The sequence below is a fragment of the Chlorocebus sabaeus genome, chromosome 11, assembly GCF_047675955.1.
Source record: "Chlorocebus sabaeus isolate Y175 chromosome 11, mChlSab1.0.hap1, whole genome shotgun sequence".
Taxonomy (NCBI): domain Eukaryota; kingdom Metazoa; phylum Chordata; class Mammalia; order Primates; family Cercopithecidae; genus Chlorocebus; species Chlorocebus sabaeus.
In genome coordinates this window covers 45819584-45839265 of record NC_132914.1, presented here as the reverse complement: position 1 = coordinate 45839265, position 19682 = coordinate 45819584, and the positions used below count along the sequence as shown (strand labels likewise).

The window sequence follows — 19682 nt, the reverse complement described above, 5'->3', positions numbered from 1 at the left end:
CGGAAGCCAAGTTCTTTCGCAGTGATAGCCCCGACTCAGCGAATTGTATAATTGTTGAATCCTCTTCCCTCCATTGAACGTGTCATTTGAGCTGCCTTACCTCCCCTTTCCAGGTACCCACTCCGTGAAACCTCCCATAAGCCCTAACCCTTTCTGGGTTTACTAGACTTTCGTTGAGTTCCCTTAATAATCTGCGTTTTTCTGTCACTGTACTCCCTTATTGTTTTAGAGTGTATTTACTTTCCTGTCTTCTCCACTCGTCTGTGATTTATTTTGTAATTCTTCGCACAGTATCTGGCCAGAGGAGGTACTGTTGTGCTATTTCCTCAATGAACTTTTAAGCAGAATCCTGATATATTAACCAAATAAAAACAGAGCTGTTCTGATAGGAGTGGAGCGGTAATGTCCAGGGCCCTGAACCCTCACGGAAGCCCCCAAGGCACCTATTATTGGTGACTTCCTTTGAAATATTCAGTTTAACATATAGAAATATGGTTTATCTAGGAGATGAAAAATATATTTAGAGCCTCAAGGAGCACTTGGTTTGGTTCAGCCTTGAAGACCCAGCTGCATTCTTACTCTTGGGTTCTGTGAAATAACCTTACGCCCATATAACAAATGCTTTTTGTTGTTGTTGTTTGACTTAAAGCTGTCTGAAATGGATTTCTGTTTCTTGCAACTGAAGAGTCTTAGCTGAAGAGTCTTAACTAGGACAATGATGTTTCAGTGTGGTTATGAGGATTAAATAACATAAAGTATTTCAGGCACTTCAATTAGCACCTCAAGAAATGTTTCTCCCCTCTTCCAACTGTTAACAGCATCCCATGTGCCCAGAGCATCAGACTTACCTGTGTTTTGTATATGATCAAAATAACAAGTCCAGTTTTTGAGACAGAGACGGAGTTTCGCTCTTGTTGCCCAGGCTGGAGTGCAATGGTAAGATCTCGGCTCACCACAACCTCCACGTCCTGAGTTCAAGCGATTTTCCTGCCTCAGCCTCCCAAGCAGCTGGGATTACAGGCATGCACCACCAACACCCGGCTAATTTTGTATTTTTAGTAGAGATGGGGTTTCTCCATGTTGGTCAGGGTGGTCTGGAACTACCAACCTCAGATGATCCGCCCCCCTCGTCCTCCCAAAGTGCTGGAATTACAGGCGTCAGCCACCATGCCCAGCCAGTTTTCTTTTTTGCAAGTTTTTCCTCATTCCAGCCTTCATCTTTCAGGTGTTGTTATGATTTATGTTTGCCCTTTTTTTTTTTTTTTTTTTTTTTTTTTTTGCTATGTTTTGAAGTTTTGTTTGTTCCTGAAAGGACTGAGTTGATCATACTCCTCAGTTCATGGCACACTATCATCGGACCCTGACAGGCCCTCTTGTTTTATTTTTTTATTTATACCCTTCAAATCCCACTTTCCCCTATAATAGGCAATTTTCTAATGTGCTTAATGTGCATATTTCCATTTATGTGTTTTCTAAACATAGTTATTATTTCATGGGCATGCATTATTAAATGTACTCCAAAGCTACTCAGATATTTGTCTCATTACATGTATTTGTTTAACCTAAGCACTGTTTTTTAGCTCCATCCACATTGCCAGATGTTAATATTTAATCTGTTACTTCACATTGATGCCTAATAGTCCGAGGTATGCATCTGTCCACTCTTCCATTGATGAGCTCCCATGCTGCTTCCAACTCCATGCTACTACAAATAACCCTGCACTGAACATCCTTGTATTGGTCCCCTTGTGAACTCGTAAATAATTTGCTTTATGTTACTTAGGGGAGGAATTGCTGCTGGGCTACTGGGTATGAATCTGTTTAATGTGTCCAAGTAATGCCATATTGCTTTCCAAAAGTGGTGGAGCCAATCTTGCAGCAGTGCAAGATTCTGTATTTCCACGTCTGACAACACTTGCAATTTTTATTTTTCTTTCTTTTCTTTTTTTCTTTCTCTTTTTTTTTTTTTTTTTTTTTTTGAGACAGAGTCTCACTCTGCTGTCCAGGCTGGGTTGCAAGGGTGTAATTATGGCTCACTGCAGCCTCCCAGCCTCAACCAATCCTCCTGCTTCAGCCTCCTGAGTAGCTGGGACTATAGGCACATACCACCATGCTCAGCTAATGTTTTAAATTTTTTTGTAGAAGTAGGATCCCACTGTGTTGCCCAGGCTGGTCTCAAACTCCTGGGGTCAAGAAGTTCTCCCGCGTTGGCCTCCCAAAATACTGGGATTACAGGCAAGAGCCACTGCACCCAGCCAACACTTGCTATTTTCTAGATTTCTAATCACTGGTTTGATAGGAATAAAGTGATATCTCATTATTTGTTTAGTTTGCATTTGATTACTAATGTAAATTTCCATATACTTATTAGCTTTCTCCTCTGCAATTAACTGCCTGTTCATATTCTTTGCTCCTTTTTTTAAAAACAATTGGGTTGCTTTTTCCTGTTCATTTGTAGGAGTTCCTTATATATTTTAGAGTGATATTACACCCTTGTCAGTTTTAGACAAAGCAAATGTATTCTCCATCCTGCCATCTGCCTGTTAACTTGGTTAATAATGCTCTTTGTGGAACAGAAATCCTTGATTTTTTAATAATGAAACTCCCCAGCTTTTGCTTTATGACTTGCACTTTTAAAATGTTGAAATATGGGTACCACTTTCTTAGTTGTGCTTATTCTTTGTCAGATATCTCTCAATCTGAATTCACTGGTGAGGTCTCTCTAGGCATTCCATTCATTCCTCGTCACTGAACTCCAAAGTCACTGTTCTGACTGAATTTAACCCTCTTTGAACCTTTTCCCTCATACAGTCTCAAGCTATGAAAATCATAGCCTTTAACTATTTGAAGTCAAGTTTTTCATCACCTTGGACACATATTTCACCTTATTTCCTTGGCTACCAGAAACTCAGTGACATGGTTACTTTCTCTCAAAGAGTTTTCTTCACTTCCATTTCACTAATCAGTTCCATCTTTGTTGGTCAGAATTAGATCCAGAATAGCAATCTGTACTATGTCACCTCTTCCTTCTGAGGAATGACATTTACGTCAAATAACATATCCTCCGATTCTGGAACTTGGTTTTGTGCTGGTTTCATTATTTGCTTCTGGGATCTGTAATCCAGTTTATATATCTGTTTTGTTAGCCTTGGCACATTTTAAAAACAACGTGACTTATTTCCTCTCCTTTATATTTACCTAAACGATTCCTTTCTTGCTTCCATGCTCAAGAATATAAAAAGCCCATACAAGACTCTACCTTGGTGATGTAAAGGGCTACTCTGACTTTCCTTCTATCATTTTCTTTTGTTTTTATTTCATTCCTTGCACTTATTTTCTTTTATCTCTTTCTTTCCTTCCTTCATCCCTTACTTGCCCTTTTTTTCCCTCTTTCCTTCCTGAATTTTACAAATGCCGGGGCAAGGGCTAATTTTCTGCAGATCACAGCAAAGCAGCTGCTTCTTACCCAGAAGCAGGTTTCCCACAAACACATGGTGTGTGTCCCATAACCTGCAACCCTTTTTTAGCTGCGCATCAGAACTTAGTTCTGTTTCTATGGAGCAACATACTGTACCTTTTTCCCTGCCAAGTTCCAGGTGTGAATCCCATCCTACCATGTTTCTGTATGAGATTTTATTTTCCTCATCATATAAAATCTAAAATTCTATTGTTTTATTACCTGTATTTTGTGCATTGGTGTGGACACCATACATAGGTTTTTTGTTTTGTTTTGCCAACTCCATTGTACTTACTTTTTCCAGAAAATTACTAGGATGCTGCCTCTGCCATGGCTCTTCCTCCAGTGTCATACTTGATGTCCTCTGTAGCATAAAATGCTGTGGCTTTTCTGAGCATTTTTTAACTTCCTTTTTTTTAAAAAAAAAAAAATTATTTTTACAAGCCCACAGCTAACATCACACATTTTTTAAAATTTCTTCTACATTTTACTTTGTCTCACCTGCATACATACCTGCGCCTCCCACACACACACCATTCCCATTTTAAAACTTAAGTGCTTTCAATTTAGTGGGCAATACTCATAGAAAACAGATTTTCCCTTTGATCTTCCGAGAAGCACCCTGTCCTGATTCAAGAACACTCTGTCCCGATTCAATTATTCTCTTATAATTAGACTGTGAGCTTCTTAAAGGCAGGGACCATGACTTCCTGGAGTCTGCTGCAGTGCCCGCGGCCTTCAATGACACATAGCAGGCAGTTGGTAAACACTTGCTGACAAATTCACTCAGTCATGGTTCTCTTTTTGGATGTATTTTTCCATCATGCTGATAAGAATTATTCACCCACTGTAAAAAAATTTTTGATTCTTTATTCTCAAAGCTGGATTCAAATCACAATAAGCTTTCCTTAGCGTATTGTAACCATTTATAGCAGATTAAAGTGTAGTACCATTTAATGGAAAAAAAAAAATTCTTCTATAGTTCAGGTGAACAGGCTTCTGTTCCTAACACTGTCATTAACTGTGTAACCTTGGGCATATCACCCATTTCCTTAGTTATGTACAACGACATAATTAATATTTGCTCACCGGCAATTCTCTTAGAAGGAGGCTGTACTTTTTAATGAAGTACTTGGGGTAAAAATAAGATAAATTTCCCCTACCCGGGGGGCTACGTGTGAAAGAAATTATTTTTCTCAAAATATGAGAATGCGCTGGTAATGCTGAGCAAGCAGGCAGGAGCAGAAAGAAAGGAAGGAAGGATGGGGTGGAGGAGCCTGTTAAAGGCATAAACTTCTTCATGGGACTTTCCCCAGGATCCCTACCCCACCCACCTCCATTTTCCTATTCAATCTACTGTAAAATATTTTAAATGCCTAGCAGGATTATGTAATAGTTCTTCTTGAAACCAATGAAAGGGTTTTTATGAGTCCTACAGTTGATAAGGAATGAAACTGAGGCAGCCTGCATGGACTCAGGGGTGTGGATGCGAGGGATTGGGGATGGGCTGATTCTCTCTTTTTGGAATCCAGGATCTGGTATAAAAATGAGGCCCTTAATTTCTGGAAATCTGTTTTTCCTTCCATCTCTGTCTGCTTATTAAGGCATTAAAAACTGCATGATTTAAAGAGAAACTTAAAAATTGGCAAATGAGAAACCTTACAACTACAGGATCTTCTGTCTATATGTATTGTGTGTGTAACGTTTATATAAAAGAGTTCTATTAATTGGCTTAAAGAAAAGCACTTAAATATTTTCTCAGAAAAATTAAAACTAATGCTTTTTAGTTCATGTGACTATGGTAAACTTTCAAAAATAAAGACAGTTTTAAAGACTATTGGTAAAATAAAAATGTCTTCAAAATTTAGATATTTGGTCTAAATTAGGTCAGATATTAGGTTTTCTAAATGTTTTAAGGTCATAAACTGCTTCTTTGACTTTTGGAAATTGTTCAATGTACCTACCTTGAAGCAATTAAATTCTAGATAAAGCCTGGGGACATGTGGAATTAGCCATGCCCCCTAGCTATGCAAAGAAGGTTATAAAGAAAAGAGATTTTATATAAGAAATGATCTTGTATGGTAAATTATTATCCTAAAGCAAAATGACTGGTTGTTTAAAAAGAGGGATGCTTAGGGCAAGTAAGATAGTCCAAGCATGTGGTAGGTGATCTGTGTGAGTCATGAAAGGACTTCTGAAAGGGAATTTATGCAAGAAAAGTTGTACAATTCAAAGGTTGTTAGACCTCCTAAATCCTTCATAAAATGTCACTATGACTCTTACTGTACAACTTGCCTAGCTTTACAGTTAGGTAAGGCCTGAGACATGTGGAGAATCAAGAGGAAAATAAACTATGAGACACTGCAGAAATTGTATGGAATGCTTTGGACTTCCCAGGTTTGGAACTGAAATTCGGGTCAAATTTAATCAGATTCTTAACAGACATGGGTACTCCCTTCAGACGTCTGAGTTACATACAAAATGGCTGTATGAGGCCTGGCGCCGTGGCTCACGCTTATAATCCCAGCACTTTGGGAGGCCAAGGTGGGCAGATAGCTTGAGGTCAGGAGTTTGAAACCAGCCTGTGCAACATGGTGAAACCCTATCTCTACTAAAAATACAAAAATTAGCCGGGTGTGGTGACACATGCCTGTAATCTCAGCTACTCGGGAGGCTGAGGCAGGAGAATTACTTGAACCTAGGAGGCAGAGGTGCAGTGAACTGAGATTGTGCCACTATACTCCATCCTGGGCGATAGAGTAAGACTGTATCCAAAATAAATAAATAAATAAATAAATAAATAAAATGGTTGTATGATCATCACTAAAGTTTATTTCACCAATAACATTCTAAGGGATGGTAACGTGTGTTTTTTTATTCCCAGCTCTAAAATCTTGTAATTCTTTAGATGTTATATACTTGTTTCAATTATACACATTTTCTCCCTATTATAAGAAAGGTCCCTTACTACTAATTCCAGACAGACTTCCCCGGACCCCACGTTGTAACATCTCTGAAATGGAATGTGTCTTACAATTGATGGCAGCCTTCAGTTACTGTTGGCCACGCAGCAGTCATGACACAGTTGTCATTGCATATACATGCCTGATCCTAGTTGTTAACCTAAGTGGCATGACTGCAAATCTATAATCCCTTGATGTTTCGGTTAATCAACCATTTAATGACCATTTGAAGGAATACTAGTCCTAGTTGTTGTCTGAACACCTTCCCTGAACATGTTCTAGCAAGATCAAAAAATGTGCCAGCATTAAAACTTGCACACTAGGTATTGTAGCCTGGAAGAAATTCCCATAGCCAGTAGTAGAGGACTTTTTTTTTCTTTAAGAAATGCCACTTCATGAATATTCAAAATGGCCCAGCGAATAGAAATGCGTGGGAAAATGCATCAACAATTCTGAGTCAAAAAGTAATTCAAGTGTCAGACTCAATGTGAAAAAAATTAAATAATACCATAATGACTTAGTTATTTCAGTGCATAGTAGTGATTTTTTTTAAGTTCTATTCCTAAACAACTCTAATAGAGTTATTTAAATAAGAATGAAACTTTAAAATATAAATGATAAGAAATCATAGTGATAGTTTGACAGTATTTTTTCCTTTCTTAATGGTATCTAAAATAGGATGCCATACAGTCAATGGTGCCTTAAAGTCAATAAAATAGATACTTCAGAGACTATAAAAATGAGAAAGCAGTTCCAGCTCTCAAGATAACTGATAATCCAGAAGGGAGAACGTAAAAGCACATAAGGAATAATAGAAGTAAGGCAAAATGCAGTTACCATCCCCCAAATAGGTACAAAGAAAAAGATTTGGACATTTTAAGGAGGAAGAGAGCACATCAGGAAAGGCTCCACGAGGAAAGTAGCATTAGAGAAGGTCTTTAGAGAACCGATAGAATTCTAACTAACAGACATGATGGAGCAGGAAAGTAAAGAGAATGACCAGAGAACCAGATGCAGGAAAATAAGGGGCATTTCTGGGAAATGGTGAGTAGCACATTTTGACTAGAGTTAGTTACCCTTTCTGACTTTACAGGCTTCTTTAATAATTTGATGAAAATTATGAACCCTACTCCTTGAAATAAATGCACAAATTCATAGTCAAAGTTTTGCATGCTATTTCTGTGGATTTCCCATTCACAGATAGTGTGAGAGAGGGAAAAGGGGCAAGGGGAGGTGGGGAACACCTCTGAGAGGCTGGTGCAGGTGGCCCAGGCCGCAGAAGTCCTTTTTCTGGAGGAGATGTGCATCCGACTGCACTTCGAAAGAATGACTGAGAGATACGGAATTGAGGCCAGAGGGTGCTCATTTAGACAGCTCACTCAGGGATTAAAGAAACTGGGATACCCTTGGGAATCATTTCCAGCTTTGACTTGGATAATATGGGCTTCTCACCTGGTGGGATGGTGTCTAGAAGATGTAGTTGGGAAATGAAATATACAGGTTGAAAAATATTCCAGGCCTAATTAGGGAGGACCTTGACTCTCCACGCCCACTGGATTTTAAACTTAGCTTAGGAAGCACTAGGGACACACAGATTTCTGAGAAGAATGAATGTTCAAAGCTCTGGTTTAGGAAGATTAACCTTCGGATGAATGGTATGTGAGCAAGGCCAGGGGAGACCAGTCAAGAGTTTATTGCAGTTGCTCTTTTACATTCTTCAAATACATTCTATTTATTTACTTTCCCTTCTGTCCTCGCCACCCACCATTTGGCAGAGAACCAGGCCTTTAGCAGGTATCTGATAGTGCTTGCTGAAGTGAAAGCCATAAATTCCCTTAGAGGCTCCCCTTGTAATGTCCCTGTTCCCCGACAGGTGGCACCATTACAGCATTATTTACAGAGCAGGATTCCTTCTACAAGCACAGTGCTTCCAAGCAGAAAGAGAATTCACTTTCTGGGGACAGTCTAAATGTGAGGGGGAAATGGTAGCTGGAATAAAGGATTCAAAAACATGTCTTTTGTTCAAAAACATTTCTTACCATAGCAAAGTATCCTGGCTGAATTTATTCTTCAAGGCATATAAATGAGGAAGATGCTTTTGAAAACCTGCCTTTTCAAAGATGCAAGCAATTTTATGTCTTGCAAGAAGTATACATCTAAATATATTTGGGTAAGGACTATTCCTTAGTTCAGGGAAAACTACTAGGTGAGCCATTTCATCATACATATCAAACAGAGACTATCATTTATGGTGATCCTGAGATCATGTAAAACTAAGTGTTCATGTTGGAGGCCAGCTTACATCTCTTAGGGAAGTAACAGTTTCTCTAAGAGCAGATTTTAGCCGTACCAGGATAAAATTGTAGCTTACTTCTATGAAGCTATACATGTTTTCATCTTGAGAATAGGAGCTAAACCCTGAGGGAGGCGCCTTAAACCAGTGTGAGACGGGAGTGCCAGAAACTGAAAGAGTTGTGATGAGTTACATGCAGCACAGCATGTGCTGGCCCCAGACATAAAATGGTATGAAGCCATGGAGGGGGTCCATTTCCTCACCTCCACATCAGCAGTGCTCCAGCAAACTCCAAGTACTAGCAGACTTGGAAGTATTGGGAGACGGGATTTTTAGCACATCATGGGTGTCAACAAAATTTGAATGTGTTGATTAGATGGTGAGTAATCAGATTTCTGTAAAAATTTCAATTCAGTGTGGAAATCTCTGGAGGAAAAGGTGCCAAGAGTACCAGGTTCAGGAAAAGTCATTTCCCCTAGGGTATTTCTCAAGTTAAAAAGTCTCATTACCCTTTATCTCAGTGATTCTTACTTTTTTTAACTTAATTCTTATTTTTTAAGAATAAAGTTGAAACAATGTACCTTTCTCTAGAGAATGTATTTACTTAAATGACTTTGCATTCAATTTCAAGGGGTTGTGGCCCTCTGGAGTTCAACTGTGACCCTTGCCCATGAGTCTGCACTTAGGAATCCCAGCTGACACTCACTCATCAGAGAAAAGAAGAGGCCGGGAGGCATTACAAAGGAGAAATGCAAGAGAAGAGTGGGGAATAGGAAGAAACAAGGACCTTCTACCTGTGCTGGATCCTTGTGAGATGCTGGGTGCAGGTGACTGAATAAGGTTGAAGGATTGCTTTTTCTGGAGAGATTTTCGTCTATCTGGGACTTGAGGGGCAATGGTTAAAGAACTTCAAAGAGGCCTTAAGGGACTGAGGACAGTGGGCATAAGAAGGGGAACTGGAGTCAAAGGCTAAAAGACTCTGCCAGAATGTTCTACAGAAGCTAAAGAGCTAAACTGCCCTTGGCTTTTTTTTGAGACATGGTCTCACTCTGTTGCCCAGGCTGGAGTGCAGTGACACAATCATGGCTCACTGCAACCTCAATCTCCTAGGCTCAAGTGATCCTCCTATGTCAGTCTCCCAAGTAGCTGGGATGACAGGTGTGAGCCACCATGCCCACCCTAAGTTGCCCTTGGGATTCATGTCAGACTCTGGAGAATCTGAGATATAGAGAGCGGGAAAGAGGCACAAGAATGGAGCTGTGTGAGAGAACACTTGGGAGCATCGGCTTCTTCCTCCTGGAACAGGTCCAGGAGGCTGTCTTCTTGGTGCTATTATTATATTACCACCCACTGGACTCTGGGAAGGGTCGCTAACCAAAATCTGAACTGCAATTTCTTTTTCCAACAAAGAAGATGAAAAGTAACCAAAACTAAGGTTATTTCCTTTTCAGGATTCGTTCAGGCTCTTGATTGGAGAAATACCTTTATTTCTCCAATATGAAGATTCCTCTCTGAAGATCCAAATAAAAGAGCAATTAGCAAAGTGGTTCCATCTAGGGCTTTTTAAGTCAGACAGACCTGGGTTTAAGTCCTGGCTTTGCCGAGTACTAGCCTGTGACCCTGAGTGTCTTAGACTCTGTTTCTGAACTGTTATATGAAAATAATAATAGTACCTATTTCATAGGGCTGTTGGGAGATAAAATTGGGTACAGTGTCTGGCACATAGTAGATGCTCAATAAATGACAGTTATTATTGTTTTTCTTAGTGCCTACTGCTAAAACTATAATAGGAACCTATCTCCCAGTCCTCAGGGACACTTTCCCACTTATATACTTTAGCAGCTCTCTCTAGGGCCCCCAGTACACATTCTCCGGTCACTGCATAATTCAAGATTCCTCTGGCCAGCCTATGTGTTCAGGGCTGGCTGCCCCCAAGACGTTTTTGGCCCATAGTTACACGACATTCATGATGACCCTTTCATTTATGATGAAAAGGTCCATGCTAGCTTAGGAATCTCACCATTCCCCTTTCCTTAGCTCCATCTAATTCTAAATAACTAGAATTCTGTAGATAGAATCAGATAAGTAGAATTAGATAGAATACCTAATATCTAATTCTAAAGAAGGATAAGGGTTTTTTTGTTTTTTTGTCTTTTTTGAGACAAAGTTTCACTCTTGATGCCCAGGCTGGAGTGCAATGGCACAATCTTGGCTCACCACAGCCTCCGCCTCCCAGGTTCAAGTGATTCTCCTGCCTCAGCCTCCCGAGTAGCTGGGATTACAGGCATGTGCCACCACGCCTGACTAATTTTGTATTTTTAGTAGAGACGCAGCTTCTCCATGTTGGTCAGGCTGGTCTCGAACTCCTGACCACAGGTGATCCACCCGCCTTGGCCTCCCAAAGCGCTGGGATTACGGTTGTGAGCTACTGCGCCCAGCCTCAAGGATTCTTTGGATAGGAAAAGATTATATAAAAAGAAAGTTTCTAGAGCCTTCCTTGGGTAGCTTTGTTTTCCCAGAGGAGCCAGTCACCACCACCACCCCCACTCCAATAAAACTATAAGGAAACTAACATTTGCACAAGACTTCTTAGGAGTCCTATATATTTTTCTCCCCAACAACTTTTTGTTCCCATTTTACATATCCAGAAACTAAGCCTTGAGCACTCAATTCAGTGTTGGAACTGAGATTTAAGTCCAGATCTGTGTCTTAGTGCTCTCTCTTTCCACCACTCCGCAGCTACCAGCAGCAAGAAAACACACACACACACACACACACACACACACACACACACACACACGGCACCCTAGCTCATTCTGCTCTCAGATTTTGTTCAGGGTCTCCATTGCCCAAGGGAGTAGACTAGAGCTGTCAGTCAAGCCCTCTGGGGAACACCTTCCCCGGGTTCTCCACTAGAGGCCTGAGGCAGTTATTGTGGTTTCCCTTTGTGATGTGTCACTCTATTTCCAGAGATCCCAGGTAATCCCTCCAGAACAATACCCCCACCCCACTCCCTCCACGGAACAGGTGCAGTACCTGCCATTCCAGGACGCAGATTTGGAAATCATCTCCCCGGGGGCCAGATGCTTCACTGAAAAAGAAGTCTCCTGCACATTTGGAGTTCTGGCTACTAAAAACTCATGTTAGCATGGGAGTCTCAACACTTACCACCTCCTTCCCCAGGGCAGCTTGAGGTCAAGGTCCAGGACAGAAGGGAAAGCAGGCGGAGCTGGCAATGCCTGTCCCAACCAGGACAGGAACAGTCAACTCCTTGAACTGGAGGCAAGGAGAGAGGAGGGAAGGTATGGTCCCTGCAGTTCCCACTAAGCCCAACCCTGATATCCCTCTAGTATCAGTCAGCAAGGAGGGGAGATGACGCCTTTTTATTAAGGTTAACACCAAGGAAAGTATTGAGAAGGAATACACAAAGGAGGGGGAGGGCACACAAAGTCACCACTTGAGGAGGTGGAAGGGCGGCACATCAGTAAAAGAACCTCAGGACAGCCACATGCTCCATGCCCTGGTTGGGAGAAGAGGGAGGGAAAAGCGCCATGATAGCTTGGAGCTCATAGAAGGGTCTGAAGCCCCCTGAACCTAACATCAGAGCCACAAGCCCTGCCCCTGAGGGCTCACACACTACTACACAAGTAGACACACATAACACACACAAGACATTATGAAGGCAACACCGAGAGGCAGCGGGCAGGGACATATTGACAGAAAAAGGAACTGAAGTTAAGCAGGTGTAGCCAGGAGAGACAGTTTTTGGCTGCAGCCCCGAGTCCCTCAAATGTCCCCTAAATCTGGGCTGCTGCTGAGCACCCCCGAGTCTCTGCCTGTGAACCGGGCTCTTTGTTCTGTAAGCCCCAGTGAGTGGAAAAGCAATCCCAAATGAAGTCAGTGACAAGGCAGGATCCGCTCTGCATGCAAAATCCTAGAGGTTGAGCTAGTATGTCTTCATGCACATTCATAGCCAGCTCCTCCCAGCCCAGGGGCCCTTGGAACCCCATTCACCCAGATTCCTAGGGCTGCAGTTCCCTCCTCAAGCTTCCTTTACCAATCAGCAGCCGCAGAGATCTGTGAGGGGGAGAGGCTTCTGCAGAGCACTGAATATCTTGGATTTCAGCAGAAGGGTAAATTTCCTGTTGCCAGAACAGAATACCCCCAATTCCTTAATTTCTAGGTAAATTGTTAGAGATTATTTGCCATGGTCCTAGATAAGTCCTTTTTCAGAATAGAAAAAGCAGAATTTTATTTACACATTTCAGGGGTTCTCCTGTTGTCTGGGGAGGGGGAAAGGACAGGATAGGGATGGATGGGAGTCCAGAGATGGGCGCTTCCTTTCCCGGAGCCTCACCTTTCCGCAGTTTGCTATAATTCGCTTAGTTGGGCAGAAAGAATTCTTGATGCTCCCAAAGTCCTTCACCCTACAAATCCTTCCTCGAGGGAGTCTCTCTCTGCCTGACCCACAAGAGCAGCTGTCCAAGGGAAGCATGCCGCACCGCGCCGTTCAGTCCCCTCGCGTCATGCACTCGGAAACCCAAAGACAGCCCGAGAAGGTAGTGCCCCACGGAGTCCCCTCACAGGGAGGCCTCGCCCTCCAGTTGCAGCAGGGTAATGTCGGGCATGTCAAGGGGCTCCATAGGTGGCCCGTCCCCCGCAAGGAGACCAGCACAGGGACTCTCGGGGCGCTCACAGTGACTGGTGGGTGTGGCGGGGCTGGGCATCTCCTTCTCTTCTTCCTCGTCCTCCTCGTCCTCGGGATCGCGACCCAGTAAGCCGCTGTCCCCAATTCCAGGTGAAGGAGTCTCCGGCTCTTGGGGGTCGCTCGGGAAGCTCCCCTTGCCGCTGACCACGCCCAAGCCGCCCTGGCGGGGCGCAGTGGTCATAATCTGGCACATGGAGACGATGGCTCGCTGGTTAGCGCACACGTCGTCCGAGAGCACCTGGATGTGCGAGGCCTGCTCGTCCAGGGCCCCCCTCATGGCCCTCACGTCCTCAAACAGGGCTTGCAGCTGGGCTTTCAGGTGCTCCATCAGTTCCTTCATGCCGCCGTTGTACTCCCCGGAGATCACGTCCCCCACGGCCGGCACGGTGGACACCTCCAGGGGCGCCGGCATGTCGCCGCCGTCCTTGGTCATGATCTCCAGCAGACCGTCCTCCATTGAGTGGCAGAAGCGGGTGGCGGCGGCTCTGGGTCGCGTCCAGCCCGGCCTCCGGGGTGGGGGAGGGGGTGGAGGGGGAGAGGTCCCGGGAGGGGTGGGGAGGAGCGGAGGGAAGCAGAGGCTCCCGAGACTGGCTGGGAGCGGACGTGAGAGACTAGTCCTGGGCAGAGGGCACGGGCAGGGTCGCGGGAGGCCGAGAAGAGGCGGCAGGACGAGAACCCGGAGAGGGTCCCAGAGCCGGCGTCTCTTGGGCTCGCCCCAGGACGAAAGTGCCCTGCCCTGCCTCACCTTCCGGATTGCGCCCGTGTCAGCGCCGCCCTCTGGGCGCCACAAGTAGAGAGCGCCTGCCGGTTCCGTGGGTCACAGACGCGCTCGCGGAGGGGTCCGGGTCCGGGCTGAGGCCAGCGGCGCGTAGCACTCGGGACTCCCCCAGGCCATTAACTGGCAGCGCCCGCGAGTGTGGCAGCAGCAGCTGGGGCGGGTCTCCCGGCGGCGCCGCGGATGCTCCTCTGTTTCCAAGGCGACGCACGGCACGTAAATGACGTGTGTCTCCATGGTAACCAGGAAGTGGAGAAGAAAAAGGGAGGATGGCTGGAAGCTGCAGTGGGGCTGTGGAGTCTGGACTAGCGAGGTGGGGGGAGGAGAGGGGACGCTGCAGTGGCTTCGGCCGAGGCTGGAAAGAGTGTGTGGTTGCAATGTTTAATAGGGAAGCATGAGAGAGCCGTTTGCTGCATAAACCTCCAAGTCCGGGAGAGATCGTCCCTCCCCTAGCCGGGGTATGAGACCCAGCGCGACTGCCCTGGAAGGATTTTTCCAGCCCGCATTCCTTTCTCAGAGGATGGCGCTAAAGTCGAGTCCTGCCTCCCTGTCCTCCAGCGGTGCGCAGGAAAGCGGAGAGGGTAGAGAAGCTGATGCTAATCATCCCAGAGTTGAGCTGGGGCACGGTGGCGCTCTGGAGCCGGCCCCACCGGGCCTGGCGGTGCAGAGGCAGGAGGAGGAGGGCACTACGGAGGTTTCTGCAGTAAATCAGCCCTCTCGCTATAGAAATCACCAGAGCTGGGAAAGGATGGGACTCCCTCCTTTACGAGACCCTGCCGCTCCTACCCAAGTCCCTGGGAGTTTGTCGCGGATGGGGAGGCCAAGTACTTAAGTTTTGACAATGAAACTCCATACGGGCAGAGATTTTTGTCTCCCCTGCATCCTTCATCACGGAATCCCCAGCTCCTAAAATACTGCCTGGCACCTAGTATGTAGACGCTTAATATAGTTATAGTTATTGAATGAATAACAAAAACGACCAAGTCCCATGCTCTCATCCGGAACTCTGCAAGCCAAACGTAGTGGGTTTTAGGAGACCTGAATTCAGTTTCGTTTCTGCCACTTATTCATTCAGAGACCTTGGCCACATCATTTTCCTCATCTGTTAGGGAATTGAACTAGATAGTCTATAATATTATTTCTAATTCCGAATAACACTCTGCATCATCTCACAGGTGAAAAGGTAAACTGTTGATGGTTGCATGGAGGGGATGGATGGGATGACTGTGTGTTAGAGTAATTCCCGCTCTCTCTTTCAGTGCCCAAGTTCAGACATACACTGAGTATCCACAACCTTTGTGACAACCCCTTTCCCTATTTAAGGGGTGGAGCAGGAAGGGCGGAGGAAGAAAAACATTGTCTTTAATATATGTAGATGATTCCAGATTGAGAAGGAATCAGCACCTGGGCAGAGCACATTAATAATGACCCTAGGAAATTAGGGAAGCCAAGTGATCAGAAACCAAAAATGAAGTTCACAAGAATAAATCTGGGGAAGAGAAACAAACCATATCACTTCAAGATAGAGAAGAACTAGGGAAAGGTGTTTTGTAGACTGGCGGTTCAGTTACAGCAAATGTGTGTGTTACCTTTGGGTTTCCCTGATTATGTGGTTGGTGATGAAGAGTGAGACTGGCACAGGGAAACTTTTGTGACACTAGAGGACTGTTTGGCCTATACCAATCTTACTGCTATTAAAATAGAAACAAGTGGGGACTATCCTAAATGACCAGGAGCAGAATGTTTAAATAAACTAAGGCAAAATTGCTCATATATAAAATATTATGCAGCCATTAGAAATTTGATTTCCCAAAACAAATATATGAACAAATTTTAAAAGCACAGTATTGTATTTTCTGAAACTAATGATTCAATCCTATTTGCTTGCTTATTTCTTCCTTCATTCTACAGATTTCCAGCACTCTCATCTTGATTAGGACTCCTACCTCTACTATGTACCCCATAAGTGGTAATGACACCTTAAGTTACTCCTGAAACTCTGGCTCAGGAGAGGACAGAAATGTTTTTCCTTGGTTTCCATAAGCACAACTGAAGTGGGCTGGTATTTACAAAGAGACTTTATAAAAAACTATAGGAAAATTAGAAATAGAGACAGGACACATGAAAACAACTGAGCTTACACAGCATTAGTTTCTGATTATACTACAGCAAGCATGTTCTCAGGGCTTATGGGTTCAACCCTGCTTTCATCCTTCCCAGGAGAGCTCAGCTATAGCCAGAAAAGACTGTCATGGCTTTCAGGCTTTCTGTCTGGGTCTGTTACTTTACATCTCTTGACAGGCACTTCACATGGAAAATTTCATCTTGCCAGTTCAGGCATATCCCTGCCTTCTACCTACAAAGAGTGACTCTGTCCCAGTGGGGGACTTCTCATCTTTGAAATCCCATAAGCTTACCTTAAGCATAGCCCCCATACAGGAGGAGCTGTGGTATGTCATCATACAAGGCCTTTTGCCACTATTGTTGAGGATACCATTTATGTCAAGGCTTTCAGCATAAGATTACATCATGCTGTCCAGAGGTGGTGGCTATGAAGTCCACTGAGAGTACAAGGGATCTGAGCCCAGAGGGAGGGAAAATTACTGGAGAAGCACAAAAGACCATGGGAAACATATGCAGAGATCAAGCAGTGTGGCTGGTCCAGTCAAGTTCCAGGTCAAACATTTGAGAGTCAAGGGTAGGTGGGAACTGGGGGAGTGGACCAGTAGCAGGATTTGAAAATATAGGAAGGTGACTGGGTACGGTGACTCATGCCTGTAATCCCAGCACTGTGGGAGGCTGAGGTGGGTGGATCACTTGAGATCAGTAGTTTGAGACCAGCCTGGCCAACATGGTGAAACCTGTCTCTACTAAAAACACGAAAATTAGCTGGGCATGGTGGTGGGCACCCGTAATCCCAGCTACTCCAGAGGCTGAGGCAGGAGAGTTGCTCAAACCCGGGAGGCAGAGGTTGCAGTGAGCCAAGATCACGCCACTGCACTCCAGCCTGAGTGACAGAGCGAGACTTCGTCTCAAAAAAAAAAAAAAAGAAAGAAAGAAAAAGAAAAGAAAAAAAAAGAAAGAAAAAAGAAAAGAAAAGAAAAAGAAAATATAGGAAGGAGACATTGGTGCGTCTAATAGAAAACCAGATCATTTCAGGAACTCTGTGTGAAAATGAGACAAGGTAGAAAGGTCTAGTCTCAGGAAAATAAGGAGAACAGTGGCAGAGCCTCAGTCAGCTAGCTGGGTTACAGGCCTGGGCCCTCTGGATCCCTGTGCCCTATAGTTAGTTGCATGGGTCCATTTCTAAGGAAAAGGGGGCCAGATGTGTACCCCAGCTATCCTACTAGAATATTCAGAGGAACTGCCACATAATAAGAGAATATAACCCCTACACAGCTTCTGCTTCCTGCTTTTCTATTGTCCTCTGGGAATCACCTTAGCTGTTCTCTTCCTTCATCCCACTGTCATCAGTCTGTGGTGGGGAGAGACCCTCATGCTGCCTACATACAGGTTTCCATCAGGTGCACCTAGTTTCAAACATCATATTCTCACTAAAATTGGGATTCAGAAGAGGCTCTGCCATTTACCTCTATCTAGTATCTAGTATATCTCTAGTTTATACTTTATATGGCTGGTGTATTTTTTGCACTATAAATCCGATAATGCTGGCTAGACTCAGTTCTAGAGCAATGATCTAAAACAAGGTACAGTTGACTGCTGTACCTTAGGCCCCAAATCCCAGACAATATCCCCCAAGTATAACTTTTATGAAGCTGAGCTGCTTTGTGGCCCATGGCAGCGTGATATCACATTCAAAAGAAACATATCCAATCACCAAAAGCATTAAAAAGCAATTTAGATTTTTATTACAGTCTCTGGGAAAACTCTAAGGGTGTTTACATTCTTAGTGCACAGCAAAACATCTGAAACTTGTCTTCCTTCCTTCTCTATTTGTTCCACACATTATGGCATAGCTGTTGCTGCTGGTCTCTCTCCTTTCTCCTCAAACTTTCTCTCAAGTCTGACCCTTGCTTTCTCACTCCCTGGCTCTCTTCACTTCTTGGATGTATTCTTTTTCTCTTCTCCAAGAAGAAGCTTCCTGTCCTTCTCACGTAAATCAGGCCAAGCTTATTTTAGCTCTTTTGATTCTGTCCTTTATTCCCCCAATCTGCATGAGTACTGAGAACTCCAGCTATCAATTACAGAGGTCTTCTCAGAGCATAGAAAAGATGGAGAGGCTGAGAATATTCGCATTGTTGTGGGTTTTGCCTGTCACATAGACTAGTTTTTCTCAGCACCAGAGAGTGGTTTACCTGGCATTACAGCCAATCTGCTTTGTTCATCTCCCCGACGTTCGCACAGCAAAATGGACATGGTGGTTTGCAAAGACCCTAGGCCTGTATGAGCCTCTGACTGGAGAGGTGATCCAACTGTCCACAACCTCAAGATTATTTAGCGTCATAGACATGGTCATGTGGTGAGCCACCTACCCACATCTCATGTAAGGTCTGAACTGCACTTCCAGTTGCTTGCTCTGTGACCTCAAACTGTTTTTAGGAGTCTTTAAGGCCACCCCTAACCCCTTATTTCTCTTCCATGTTAACTTTACTCAGAGCATGAATTCCAGGGTACCTTCTAACTTCTCATGCAATATGAATCTCCACTGACAATAACCCTCCATTCCAATTAAACCTCTTTTGCCAGTGTCATCCCATCTCCCCTTTCTGCACTGCCCCCTGCCGCAGCTTCTCTTAGATCAACACTTGCAGAGGCTTTTCCCCCTCTCGGTGCATATTCAAACATGTATTCGGTGTCACTGTGATGTCACCAGTTCCAACCCAAGTCTCTAGGTAACTGGCCATGGACACAGAAGCATTTGGAACTCCAGAGCCACCAATGATCCCTGGTGCATGGCCTTAAGCACCTTCCATCTTCTCCATAAATTATTTTACCCCTAGAAAGTTGCCATTTTTGCAACAGCTCAGAGCCTGATTTGGCCCCAAGTCAGGCACTGATAGTGCTGCACCACCCAAAAAAGCAATTTCTAGTTCAATGGGGGCCATTTTGTTTGATCAATTGCCTCTCCCAGAGTATCAGTCCAATTTGAAGGAAATCATGTCCAAATATTTATGGTAGGATAGGGACTATGGTATGTGTGCCATAAACTTCCCTTTCATTAAAGATATTTTTAGGAATTTAATGTCCCTCATAGCTGACTTATGCAAACTTTCAGGTCCTTCCTTGCCTGTCATATCTTGAGGAAGCCTGTGCTATCTATCCTACGTAATTCTACAAAACTTTGTAGGTCTCACTCTTACTAATACATCTAGTTATAGTAAGTTCATCTCTCTCAGAGGCCCCCCAAATAGTGTCAAAAGTTATTTCTAACACATTCTCAAGGGCCAGCAAGGCACTATCAGTTACAGTTTAGCAGCCACTACAAGGGTGCATTCTGTTTCCATTGCCCAGACACAAATGGAGAC

General features: G+C 44.0%; 1 protein-coding gene across 1 annotated transcript; it reads right to left on the bottom strand.

The window, feature by feature from the left end:
- Positions 1-12077: 12077 nt before the first annotated feature.
- Positions 12078-14372, bottom strand: CCDC184 (coiled-coil domain containing 184). The gene has a single exon (XM_008003048.3). It carries the CDS (start codon positions 13876-13878, stop codon positions 13294-13296), a length of 585 nt encoding a protein of 194 aa, XP_008001239.1. The 5' UTR covers positions 13879-14372; the 3' UTR covers positions 12078-13293.
- Between the last annotated feature and the right edge of the window lie 5310 nt (positions 14373-19682).

Bases quoted from the DNA above. Each gene is read 5' to 3' on its own strand.
- CCDC184 (XM_008003048.3), bottom strand. From the start codon at position 13,878: ATGGAGGACGGTCTGCTGGAGATCATGACCAAGGACGGCGGCGACATG.